At 41.1% G+C, this 14,043-nt stretch overlaps 1 protein-coding gene across 1 annotated transcript in view; it reads right to left on the bottom strand.

Annotated features, from left to right (window-relative positions):
- Positions 1-14,043, bottom strand: part of Map4 (microtubule associated protein 4) — a 122,929-nt gene that overhangs the window by 31,834 nt on the left and 77,052 nt on the right. The window contains 5 exon segments of the mRNA XM_013116989.3: positions 4,963-5,076; positions 6,448-7,521; positions 8,710-8,844; positions 11,682-11,795; positions 12,992-13,114. Coding sequence (XP_012972443.1) covers positions 4,963-5,076; positions 6,448-7,521; positions 8,710-8,844; positions 11,682-11,795; positions 12,992-13,114 — 1,560 coding nt within the window.

Here is a 14,043-nt window from a genome sequence, read left to right as displayed (position 1 = left end):
TTGTTACCTTTTAATCACTGACAAAACTAAAGAACAGTGGTAGAATGCTGGAATGCTTTCTACACACTATTCTATTTCATTTTTTACTTTGATAATAGAGTAGCTAAGAGAAGAAAAATAAAAGCAGAAAGATGAAAATAACATGTGCATCCTTTTTCACAGCAAAAGTATTTCAATCCAGGTGCTCATTCATGTACAGCACAAGCTTTCCCCACAAGGACAAGTCCACACCGTGCACAACACAACTACACGCTGAAGCTCTACACAGGTCTAACTGGCTACTTAGCCTACTCAACTGGTATTTTTTTGTTGTTGTTTAAATTTCTCAAATTAGTAGCTGGATCATGCAAACTGGTTAAGAAAGCACTGTTTATTGGCTACAAAAATCTTCAAAAGCAAAGAAATCTTTTAAAACTTAGGTTCAGGAAAGCCATGACAAAAATGTGTACTGGAGTGGCGGGGTCCAACACATGCAAGCACCCATAATTAATCCCTAAATCTTAATTTCACTCGTTACTTATTAAAGTCCCAAAGGGTAAAATTGGGAAGGATTTTACCAACATATGTGAAGCTTATGAGCAGTCTGATAAACACAGACTATGCCCAAACTCTAATCCACATGCAACTATTGACCAATGGTAGTCACCACAGCAAAACTAGTCAAACCAGCCTCTCCTAACTGGTACCTTAAGAGATCACTTCTCACTACTAGAAACACGAAGTTGGTGCCTACCAATGCTAATCTGGGGCTACTAGTATAAAAGCATACTATTTTCATTTGAACTGAAAGTAATTTGGATATTTATTCCCACTAGATTGAGCTATTATATACTAAAAATAAAAGAACAAATAAAAAAATAAAGCCAAGTTTCACATAATCATCCAGACAAATATTTTTCTATTGTAAATATTTACACCAAATAATGATTGATACTTTGCCTAAACTTTATACATAGGATGTACAATACTAAAAAAGAGGATTGTAATGCTCTCCCCCAACTTCCCATTAAACTCAAGATTCAGTGCTGCATTAAAAAGGCATGCAACAAGTTTGCCAGTCTCAAGCTGAACACAGGGCATGCCTTTGTTGAAAAAAAAAAAAAAGTAGTAGCAGTTACAGGGTTTCATGCCAACAAACCAATCAATGATCAACAAGGATGATTAGAGTCTAAATGGAACTAAAGCACAAGCTGTTTTCTTTTTTGATACTGACTCAAAAGCCAAAGCACACACATTTCCCCATGGCAGGGTCATACCACTGGACTTGAGCAGCTTGGATTTCTCTCTTTCCTGGCTTGCAGACTTTGGCAAATGTGGAGTAAATCCTCGAGACTTCGTAGGTCTCATGTAGCCTTTCATTGGCTCTGTCATTCCTTTTTTCTCTTCCTTTTTCCTTTCACTCAGCACCTTCAGTTCAGATATCCCCATCATCTTCTGAGGAGCTTCGATCTCGCTACCTGTGAACTGTGGGACTTGGGATTCCTTGTGAACAGTCACCAATTTATTTTCTCTCTCAATACTGCCACATGAGAAATCAGACTGTTCTGTTGTCAGCATGGCAACACATTCCAGTTTTGTGGCTTCGCAAGACAGACTAGGTTCTTTTAATTTATCCTTTTCATTTTCTGGAGGCAAAACAATGGTATCTACCTTCTTACCCAAACTATCTGAGTCCTTGGAATATCTCTCATTTTGATCTTCAGACGAACTGAATTTCTGTGCTTTACTTCTTAGAGGGTCGGGGTTTTGACTTGGAGTAGAGTCTTTCTCAGTTCTTTTCTCTTCATTCACTAGCGATGCTGGCAAATCACCACTACCTGCATGTGTTCCTACAACTGTGATCTCTTCTGGTGGGTTCTGGCTTTCAGTGGGCACACCAGGAAGGAAGTGGCCTTTAGTTGGCTCTGTAGCCTGCTGTACTAAATATTTAGAGGACCCATCCTGCTCTAACTCAGATTCTCCTACCTCATGCCTTTCAGGGATTATCCCTACTTCATTCTTCCTGCAATCTGAAATCTTACCTTTATTCTCAAGAGAATGATCTCCATGACTGTTAAACTTTCCTTGGGCTTCTGTAGAAGTCCCAGAAACAACTTCTGTGTTAATAGAGGGCACAGTAGCAGAGGGACCCTTGGTCCTTTCTTGACCTGGGACTCCATCTTTGCTGTAAGTATCCTGTACTAATAATTTTGAGTTCTGGGCTAGGAATCTCTCTTGCCTACTTTTTCTAGAAGTGTCAGAGAAGGAATCATCTTCCTTCACTACTTGAGGAGTAGGGTAGGTCAGTGTTTCACAACCTGCTGATCCCATAACCTCTGGAGAAGGTGACTTACTTATTGGCCCTAATGGTGCTCTCTCAGAGGTAAATGTAATATTTCTATTTTCATCCATATAGCCCATTTCTTCAATTCTGAAGTCTCCTGGGGTTCCCATGGGAATATGTATTTTTGTTGTATCTGTCCTAATCTCCAAAATGTGCTTCTCAGGAAAACTATTTTTAACTTTTTTACATTTCCCATCATTACTCCTTTTATTAGGTTTGTCAGCCACTGCAGTGTGTCCCTTGGCTACCCATGCCTTGTTTTCCTCAGGTTGTAGTGAGGGAACAAATTCTGCCCCCCAGATTGGGTCTTGGGAGCTCCCATCTGTCACCTTGTCAGCTGGTTCAGTAGTAACAGTAGAATCTTGGACTAAATTTGTTTTATTCCCCACAAGAGTCCCAAATTCAACAGAATTAGACTCAACATTCTTACTCTTTTTGTCTGCAACTTCCACTGTGGGTGTGTGTGGTGTGTGTGAGAACAAAGGATCGTGTATTTTAGAGAAAGTCTGCCCTAGCTCCCTGTTTTTATGGGCTATATTACCATCATCACTCTTCTTTTCTATACAAGGTAGGCTGATGATTGGCTCCTTGCCCTCCATTTTGCTAGGCTGTACAGGATAATTATTTTTAAACTTTTTGCTTCTGCCTTCATTGCCTCTCTTTTTAGTCTTTTCAGATATCCAGGGAGCTGACTCATGATCCATCCAAGGACACTTCCCTTCCTTGCTCTGGTTACTGATGCCCATATTTTTAACCTCAGCTCCTTTTTCTGTCCTAGCCTCCGAAGCCTGAGGCAAGCTTGACCCAGTTTCCAAAGGAATCAATGGCGGTAGGGTGCTCACACCAGCATCAGTCATGTCTGTGGCCACCCTCACCACTGCCTCTGTGAGATCAGTAAGAGCCTCTGGTTGGTTTGAAGAATCCAAGCCTAGTCCTCTTCTCAAAGCCTCAATGTTCACTATTTCAGGTTCAGGGACTGGATCCCTTGACACAGCAACAGCCCTCCCCTCCTTCTCACTATTCAGAAGGGATGACACCTCAGATTTGGCTCCTAACTTCCCTGAGCCTGCTCTGACTTTCCCAGGACCCTTTCCCTTTCTGCTCTTACTGTCACCTGTCATTCTCTTAAGTGGCTCACGCTCTAGTCCAGGAGCCTGAATTAACTCTTGGTCTTTCAGCTCCTTAGAAGTAGACAGACTAGTTCCTTCTCCTTGCTTGAGGGATGTCTCTGGTTTGAGTTCTTTAACATCCTTAACTCCGTCAGAAGACACCTGCAGTTTAGTCATTTTACTTTCACCATTCCCTTCCTTTAGACAACCTTCTAATGGATTGTTTGCTGTTGAAGCGAGGGTCAAATTTGATAGTACTTTTTCTGTTGTCTCTTGGCCTAATATGGGGGAACAACCCCCTAGGAGAGTTGTCACTTTGTGCGCAGCACTATCTATCAGGGATGAACCCAATGCCCTGCTTGTATCCACTAAAGGCTTCAGGTGTGGTGTAGCTGGGGATCTGTGTTGCTCTTGCTGCAACAAGTTCTCATCTTGGTTCTTTGGCACTGAACTGTTACCTCTGTTGTCTTCCTCTGCTCTCAGCTTGAGCTGAGCACTTACCACAGTCTCTGGAGGTTGTTCTGGACATGAAGTAATGCTGTGACTCTCTGCACAATCACACTTCAAGATGTCTCTGGATACAAGTCCATATTGTGTGCCCACAGCATTAGGCTGGCTGGGGCCAACACCTGACTTCAAGGGCCCAGGAGCAACAGCATTATGATCTTTGGGTTCATCTGCATTGTTATCCCAAGGTCCCCCAGCACGGGACTGAGGATATCTCTTTTGCTTTGGTTTCTTCTTCTTTTTCCTCATCATCACTGGCATGCTTTCTACATCCCTGGCCTCCCTACCATGATCTCTTTGGGGTACTAGGAATTCAGCATGAGTACTCTTTCTTTGGTTCCCATGATCAACAGAGGAAGATGAACCAGAGACCAAACCCAACTCAGACAAAGGGTAGGGGCCCAGCATGGGATCAAGAGTCTTCCATGAAGGAGAGCATTCCAGCAGCTCAAGAGGGGTTCTGGCAGGCCTGGCCCGGGCAGACCTGCGGTCACTGGGTCTGCAAACATGTTTACCTTGTGAGGGAGGGGTACCTGCAATACATGAACTTGGCTAAAATTCTAAACAACAAATTCCTTATAAACAATTTTAAAAAGAAAGTTTGATGGTTCATTTAAGTAGTCTATTTGCACAGCATTCATTCTCAAAAGCTTTTTTCCAAGACATTTTTCAACCCTTGCTGGGGTAAGCAAAGATCATCACTTGAGATCAAGAATTTTTTTCAGATATATATATCAAATATTAGGACATTTAAAATTTTTTACCTTATTAAAGAGGCTGAGTAAATTGAGAAGACTGAAATAACAAGCTGAAGACCAAACAGAAGAGTGAACAATTCAATTGGATCAAAATTTAGTGACAGAATACTAAAAATGTAAGATGCTCACCTTCTGCCTAAAGCAATGGAATGTACTGAAGAAAGCTTACTTCATAAACTGTACTGCTAAAATTCCACCACACCACACACACGCCATCATCATCTCACCACTCTTAATTGCAATATTTGAAGGATTGCCAACTTACCTGAAGAAAGTTCAGAAGGCTGACTGCCAGATGTTTCCTTTTGCTCTAAGTTCTCTAACAGAGAACCTTCATCTTTTGGCAAGTTAGATTGTTGGTCAGCAGCTTTGACTGGTTCTAAAGGTAATAGCAAAATTCATGTAGGTTTCAGAGAAATAGTATTTCAACTATATTTTTTATCTGTCATAAACTGAAGATGAGAATGTGTTTTAAAAAATTCTCCTGCACTAAACAACAGAAAACTAGAAGACTGAAAGTGCTGTTGGAAGGCAGGGTCAAGAGAGTTCCCTGTTTTTTTGTTCTTTTTTATTTTTATTTATCTTATGTGGTGGAGGAGCATGCATGTCACAGCATATATTTGGAGCTCAGAGAACAGTTTGTTAGTTGGTTCTCTCCATTTAGCATGTAGGTCCCAGTAATTAACTTAGGTTGTCAGGCTTGTCTGATGCCTTTACACAATGGGACATCTTACCAGCACTATTTTTTTCTCTGTAGATAAAACAAAATGAAAACTAAAAAGCAAAGAATGTTTTTGAAAACCCCAAGGGAATGATCCCCTTTTTTTTTTTTTTTTTTTTTTTTTTTTGGTTTTTCGAGACAGGGTTTCTCTGTGGCTTTGGAGGCTGTCCTGGAACTTGCTCGGTAGACCAGACTGGTCTGGAACTCACAGTGATCCGCCTGCCTCTGCCTCCCGAGTGCTGGGATTAAAGGCATGTACCACCAACGCCCAGCTAGAAAGGAGATTTAATTAATAACTGAAAGGAGAAGGATGGCTGGGAAACAGTATACTGAAGGGAATGGAACCTGTTGCCACGTGAGGAGCAGTTGGTTTGACTTCAGTTAAACCATAAAACAGGAGAAAGGTAAAGGCAGTACAAGACACTATGTTGTTGGGCCCCAGCCCCACGGGGTCTCTGTGAGTTGCTGGTCAGCCTACAAGTGCAACTTGTTTTCCAGTCCAAGTGCTTTCTGTTTTCTAGTCCTGGCTTACTGCCCTGGCCTTGACCCTCTGACATCAACATCCAGCAGGAGGAAAACAGCGATCTCTTCTACCTGGGGTTTTTTCCACTGTGCTGTAAACTTGTATAAAAAGCTCCTCCCTCCTACAAGGGAGAGACCTCTTAGCACTTGCAATGAAGACACACACACAGACACACTCTCCTGGCAATAAAGGCAGCACATGCATTCTCTTAGTACAAACAAATGGACGTCTGGTCTCTCTTTTCCTGATACCTCGGACCTAGTTTGTGGTGCTGGCGCCACACTATGTAGTTGAGGTAATGATAGTTTGTGAATCTTGTCTTACTTGTCATGTGTCTAGAAGAAAAGCAAGGATGAGTAGAGAATGGGACTACCCATCAGAGGGAGGAGAGTGTGAGAACACTGATTAGGAGTAATGAGTGGACCTATAAAGCAATGAGGCCCTATTTTACCAGGCATGACATCTGTCCCTTACAGAGGATACTGAGAGAAAGCAGGAGCCCATACCTGGTAGAATAACACAAGGAGGTACTGCTGACAGCCCCATGTGGTGGGCAGATTCTAGCTGGGAGTCTTCATTGAGTTCTTCTTGCGCTTGTGCATTTCCCTTGTCTTTAATTTGAACTGCTGCTACTTCTGTCTCTAAGGGTAGTTCAACATCTTTGGCTAGAGTCACGTTGTTGTCCAGGGTCAACTCTGTTTCAGAGGGCAGAATGGCATCCTCAGCCAGGGGAGCCTCTGCTTCTGGAGGCAGAGATACGTCCTTCACTGAGGCCACCTCTTTTTCTGAAACTGGGGTACAACTGTTGAACTCAGTCACCTCTGTTTCTGGAAGTGTAACCACTTCTTTGCCCAGAGACACTTCTGACTCTGGGAGTGGAGCCATTTCCTTATCCAGGGTCATTTCAGTTTCCAGAGATGGAGTCATGCCCTTGGTCAGAGATCCCTCTGTTTCTAAGGGCACTGCTACATCCTGTGTCGAGCCCATCAGGGTGTCTGAAGGCAGAGCCAACTCCTCAGCTGAAGGTATTTCAGTAGAGGACTCAGCATCCTTAGCCAGTGACACTTCTACTTCTGAGGGTGAAGCCATGCCCTTGACTGGTGCTAGCTCTGTTTCTTTGGGAAGTGCCATATCCTCAGGTGGTACCAAGTCCATTGTTACTGGAAGTGTCGTCTCAGTTTCTTCGGGCAGTGTCACATCCTTGCCTGGGACCATTTCAGCTTCTGTGGGAGGTGCCACACCCTTGGTCAAAGATACATCTGCTTCTGTTGGCAATATGATATCCTTAACAGGGGCCACTTCTGTTCCTACATGTAGCTCCATGTCCTTAGCCAGGAATATATCTGATTCAATGGATGGCTGCAACACATCTGACACTATCACATCTGGTTTGGTGGCCTCTTCTGCATCTTTAGTAAAGCCCACTTCTGCTTCTGTGCCTGGTGCCATGTCTGTGGAGAGAGGTACATCTGTCTCTCTAGATGGCACCGCATCAGTTGCCTTCTCTTCCGCCATCATTTCCAACGCTTTAGCTGGCAGCTGCTCTTTCACCGACTCTCCTTCCATTTCCTTGGATAGCTCTAAGGAAATGAAGATTAAACAATTTAGACCTAACAGGGCTGGAGAGATGGGTAAGAGGTTAAGAGCACTGGCTGCTCTTCCAGAGGACCTGGTTTCAATTCCAGCACCCACATGGCAGCTCATAACTGTCTGCAAATTCAATTCCAGGAGATACAACAACCTCACACAGACATACATGAAGGCAAAATATCAAAGCACATAAAAATAAAAATAAGGAAAAATAATTAAAAAAAAATTAGGGCCCAGCATTAGCCATTCATAACCCTGAATTTAAAAATTACTTTCTGGCTACACAGAGAAACCCTGTCTCAAAAACAAAACAAAACAAAACAAAAAACAAAAACAAAAATTACCTTCTGGGCTGGAGAGATGGCTCAGCAGTTAAGAGCACTGACTGTTCTTCCTGAAGACTCAGTTTCTATTCCCAGAGCCCACATGGTAGCTCACAAGAATCTATAATTCCAGTTTGGAGGGATTTGATGCCTTTTCCTGGCCTCTGTGGGCACCAGGAACACAATATGGTACACTTACATATAAACAGCCAGAACAGTCACATCCAGAAAATTTTAAGTTATGAAAAAAAATTAAAGTGAAAATTACTTTCTTAGGGAACAAGAAATACTTGGCTAATTAAGAAGCTCCAGAGTTAATATACGATGTCTATCTTTGACAGCTCAACATTTAAAACAATAAAATGACATTAAAAAGACAAGTCATTATGCCGGGCAGTGGTGACATGTCTTTAATCCCAGGACGTGGGAGGCAGAGGCAGGCAGATCTCGGTGGGTTCAAGACCAGCCTGGTCTACAATGGTTAGTTCTAGGACAGGTTCCAAAGCTACACAGAGAAACCCTGTCTCTGAAAAAAAAAAGTCATTATTTTTTGGCTTTTGACTATGACTAAGAATACAAGGTGTGAAGTAGACGTGGCCAAAAGAGAAAATACATGCTTAAAAGAACAGTTACATAATCAATAAATCAGCCATAAACAATAAAAGTTTGAGGGCAACCTGATCTACATAGTGACTACCAACCCAGGCAGAAAGGATTTTAAGCAAGACCCATTCTCAAAAAGAAAGAAAAAAGACAAGTTTATCTGTACCTGCTATAAGCTACTGAGAAAAGTGAGAGCTCTGTGATTACTAGTGCTATAACCAGTAACTGACAAAGTAGCTTTTAATGATTTACCTGCTGTTGGCTGTAAGGTTTCAATAACTACTTCTGGAGAAGTGAAGGACTCTGGGTGTGGAGAGTTTGAGGCTTCCACAGACCATTCCTGAGATTCAACAGTCATGGGAGCAAATGAGTCCCCAGGAAGCATACCTAATATTGAAACATAGTTTATATTGAGGCCATCAATAGATGGTGAAAAGTATTTGACAAGAAGCACAAACTCAAGGACCAATAAAAGCAGAGGTTTTATAGGAGGGTATGCTGGCATTCTTCAGCTTTAGGTTAATTGCTGGTTTTTAAATATTTACTTATTTGGTGTTGCAGTTACTAGTTGCATCAAACTTTTTTTTCCCCCCCGAGACAGGGTTTCTCTGTATTGTTTTGGAGGCTGTCCTGGAACTCTGCTGTGTAGACAAGACTGGCCTCGAACTCACAGAGATCCGCCTACCTCTGCATCCCAAGTGCTGGGATTAAAGGCGTGCGCCACCAACACCTGGCTGCATCAAACTCTTATTCTTTGCAAAAACAGCAAGTGCTCTTAATACCTGAGACACCTTACTGCCCAGGTTTGAGATGAATTGTTACCAGGCAAGAGTAATACTATATCCTAGTAGCACCAGGGATGCATATTTATTGGTTACTTTTTACTGGGTGTCACAAAGATTTAGATTACTGAAGACTGAGCACTACCAACACAAACTTCAATGGAATATAGTACAGAGCAAATTACTGTGAGCCTTTATTCACCTATAAAACAAGATTGAATCTGTCTTTATGTAAATGTTTATTATTAGCAAGTTGACAAATACAAGGATTATGTTCTGTGTCAGACATAATATGAGATTTAGTGTCAGATGTTTCCAGTTATTACCAATGATTCAATTTCTTGTTTCACTATTTTTTAGGAGACAGAATCTCACTGTTTTATAGGTTAACCTTAAACTTCTGAGCTCAAGTGATCTTCCTGCAAAGCAGCCACAGTAGGTGGTGCTATAGGCATACACCACCACATCTAGCAAGATGACTGCCATTCAGCTAGAGAGGCAAAATAGGCGCACATCAAATAACAAACAGTACGGTGTGGACTAATTGCAAATAGGAATGATATGAAGAAAGAACTTTGAGGATTAGATTATCACAGAAGATTTCAGAGAAGTAGGAGCAGAAAAAGGGCTTCGTCAATATTAAGGATTAAGAGCCTTCTTAGCAGCTGGGCAGTGGTTATACAAACCTTTAATCCCAGCACTTGGGAGGTAGAGGCAGGTGAATCTCTTTTAGGCAAGCCTGGTTTACAGAGTGAGTTCCAGGACAGTCAGGTCTACACAGAGAAACTCTGTCTCAAAAAACCAAGAGTCCTCTTAAAGAAAGCACAAAGACACCAACAAGTCAAGAAGCTGCTGAATTATGCTATCAATTTTATTCAAGTAGGTCTGGCGTAACCTACAGGACAAACAGGACTATACAAACCATGGGGAAATGACCTGAAAAAAAAATCAAAGAAATTTAAAATTGCATAAAGACATAAATATTTAGGGATTCAGGATGAGCAGTAGAAATGGACTATTTAGACTGGGGCTAGAAAGAGTGATTGGGAGAATAATGGGGTTATCTAGCTGTGATGGGATTTAAACTGGAAAAAAGCTAAGACGATACAAAAGAATGTAAGGCATAGTCTACAAAAAGAGAGCGCATGATGGCACACAACTGTAATCCTAGCTACCAGCGAGGTTGTAGGATAATGAATGTGAGCCTACTCCAGACAACACAGTAGACTCAAAGGAAAGGAACAGAAAAGAAAGTGGTCATAAAGATACCAACAGACAAGAAGAGGGTACTGCTTACAATGTACCCAACACCACGTTCTATTTTTAACATAATTTTCTTTAATCAGCATCATATCTCTAAAGTAGGAACAACTACTGGCTCCAGTTATATATTTAAAAGATCAAGCAAGTATCAAGACTTAGCTGTGATCTAGTCTTCATAAATAGGTACTGGTGGTATCCATATATAATCTCAGTACTTGGTAAATGGAAACAGGAAGAGTAGAAAAGGTAATTCTTTGCAACATAACAAATTTGAGGCCAGTCTAGGACGCATAAGATCCTATCTCAAATAATAATATTAAAAAACTGGCCGGGCGGTGGTGGCCCACCCCTTTAATCCCAGCACTCGGGAGGCAGAGGCAGGCAGATCTCTGTGAGTTAGAGGCCAGGCTGAATCGACAGCCTCCAAAACAATACAGAGAAACCCTGTCTCATAAAAACCAACCAACCAACCAAACAAACAAACCAAAAAACTAAAATTTTGGAAGTAATTTTTTCTAGACCATGAGAGGTAAGATATGAACAAAGAATCTGACCATACTTCATAAGATTCAAGGTTTTATGAAAAGTCCAAATGTGAATTCTCTAATTAGCCACTGGAGATCCTAGAAATCCTTACCTTTTCTGTTTTTCAGTTCAAGGTGCTATGAAATATAGTGCTTTAATGCTATCTTAGTTCCATGGTGTGTGTGTATGTTATGGCACTAGTAATACCACACAAACAAACACACAAATTCATTTTTCATAATTTCAAATTAGTTCAGGTATGATGGCCCAATAACTAGAAGGTGGAGATCAGAGAATCAGGAATTCAAGACTGTCCTTGGTTATATAGCCAAATGTAGCCTAAGCTGATTTCTTTTTTTTTTGTTTGTTTTTTTTGATTTTTCGAGACAGGGTTTCTCTGTGGTTTTGGAGGCTGTCCTGGAACTCGCTTGGTAGTCCAGGCTGGTCTCGAACTCACAGAGATCCGTCTGCCTCTGCCTCCCGAGTGCTGGGATTAAAGGCGTGCGCCACCAACGCCCGGCTTAAGCTGATTTCTTATATAGAACTTATCTGAAAAATTTTATTGTATTTTTCTCTTAATTATCATTTATTGTATGATCTCTGTACAATGAATAAACGAAAGATCCGACATAATGAACATAGTTGAAGCCATACCGTAACTGTCTTCCAGAGGATCATTTTGCCCTATAAATGCTGAAGCATTTGGGGGTTCACTAGAGACAAAGAGCAGATCTGCCAGGCCATCATCATGGTGAACCTTAAAAGGATCTAGAATGAAAACAGAATCAAAGACACATACAATTAGAATGCAATTAGAAAGATTATTATTTCTTATTTCCTATGAATGTTGATTTGGTACATTTGTATTGCCATAGTAAATTATATAACATGGCTACATGACAAAGAAACATTAAATATTCACGAACTCATTTGTTATGGGAAAAATATGATCCATTGTTCTCTTAAAATGTGATTATCTAGGAGAGCCAGCAAACATAAAACCTCATGAAAGAACATCCAATACTCCACTTTAGGACTAAAGAAGTACAGAGGAAACAAATTTCAATATGCTAATAGACATACTTTTAAGGTATTAAACAAACTAACTTAGCTAGAAAGCTATCTGTAGAACAAAAACTGACATAACATTTTTTATCTCTCGAGAGCATTGTGAAGAATACTGCATTTCAGAACCTTGCTGAGAACAGTATGGTGGTGAATGCTTTAACCCCAGAGTTCCAGGCCAGGCCAGCCAGGGCCACATAGTGAAAAGTTATCTATCCTTAAAAGTAAAATCTTGGGACTGAAAGACAACTTTTGAGAGTCAGTTCTTTGGCATAAAGTTAAGTACTGCTATTACTGCAGTAATTCCTATGGAAACAATTAGTAATTTGTTTAGAAAAGATTAAACACACACACACACACACACACACACACACATCCCACCCCACCCCACCCCACCCCACCCCAGGGGGCTGGAGAGATGGCTCAGAGATTAAGAGCACTGGCTGCTCTTCCAGAGGTCCTGAGTTCAATTCCCAGCAACCACATGGTGGCTCACAATTATCTGTAATGAGATCTGGTGCCCTTTTCTGGCCTGCAAGCATACATACATGCAGGCAGAACACTGTAAACCTAATAAACAAATCTTAAAAAAAAAAAAAAACCTACAGGGATTAAGGGCTTTTGATGAAAGAATAAATAAAGTTGGGTATGGCTGACCCATCCCTGTAATTGTAGCATTTTGAAGCCTAAGGTAGGAGAACTGCTGCTGTGGACTACAGTATGAGACTATTTCAACAGAGAAAGAAAAAATAAAGGACAAATAAAGATAAAGGTCAAAGGGAATGTTTATGGAAAACAATACTTTGGCCACACCTTATGGAGGTATTTTGAAGCCAAAATGCTTTGTCACCTACTACCTCACAGCTCACACTCAGCAGTCACACACAGCCTGAACTTACCAGCCTGATTAGTACCTAACACTTGCTGAGGCTGGAAACAAAAACCTGCATCTTCTGGCCAGTTCTGGCTGTTCTGATATTCCTCGTAGGCCATTTTCTCTTCAAGGAAGTCAGTAGGAGACCCTTAAGATACAAACAAAACAAATTACAAGATACCAGTGTTTCCAATCTACTAGAATTTACATGTTACAGATAGACCAATATAACACATTCACATCTAATATACACCTTTTGGGGGGAAAATGTTGTTTTCTGTGTTTTTGAGACAGTAGCACTGGCTGGCCTGAAACTATCTGCCTTTATCTGTTTCTTGGAGTACTAAGATTAGAGGTATGGGGGGCTACCAAGTCTAGTAAGGAGAAAAAAATGTTTTTTAAAGCTAAAAGGAAATGGAAAGGTACTCCGGTGTCAAAAATGAAAGATTCAATATTAAAGTAATTCTTGGACAAGCAAGACACCTGAGTAGTAAAGATACCTGCTAGCAAGCATGATGCCCTAAGTTCAATTCCTAGGACCCACATGACAGGAACAAGAACCAACTCTGCAGGTTGTTGACTAATTCCCACATGTGCAACAAGCACTTGCTCCCAGACACACATACACACATAAAAATTTAAACAAAGGCAGTTCTCAAACCAACCAATAAACTCAAGGTAATTCTTGAATTTTGGCTTTCTGGCTAAAATTAAGTTTAGATTTGGGACCGGAGAGATGGCTCAGTAGCTAAGAACACTAGCTGGTCTTCCAGAGGTCAATTCCCAGCAACCACACGATGGCTCACAACCACCTATATAATGAGATCTGGTGGCCTATAGACAGAACACCATACATAATAAATACATAAGTCTTTTTAAGAAAAGTTTATATTCAAAGCAAATAAATTTAAAATCACAGAAGTTCTATAATCTATACAGATAATAACTAAACACTCAAGTGCTGTTACACAGAAAAGAGCTCAGAAGCAACTGGTGCCCAGTGGTTGTGGCACACATTTTCAATCTCAACACTCTTGGAGGCAGTGGCAGGTGGATCTCTGTGAGTTCAAGGCTAAC

The sequence above is a fragment of the Mesocricetus auratus genome, unplaced genomic scaffold (genome assembly GCF_017639785.1).
Source record: "Mesocricetus auratus isolate SY011 unplaced genomic scaffold, BCM_Maur_2.0 Super-Scaffold_100691, whole genome shotgun sequence".
NCBI classification, from domain to species: Eukaryota; Metazoa; Chordata; class Mammalia; order Rodentia; family Cricetidae; genus Mesocricetus; species Mesocricetus auratus.
The sequence above is the reverse complement of the archived record's forward strand: the minus strand, read 5'-3'. Positions and strand labels throughout refer to the sequence as shown.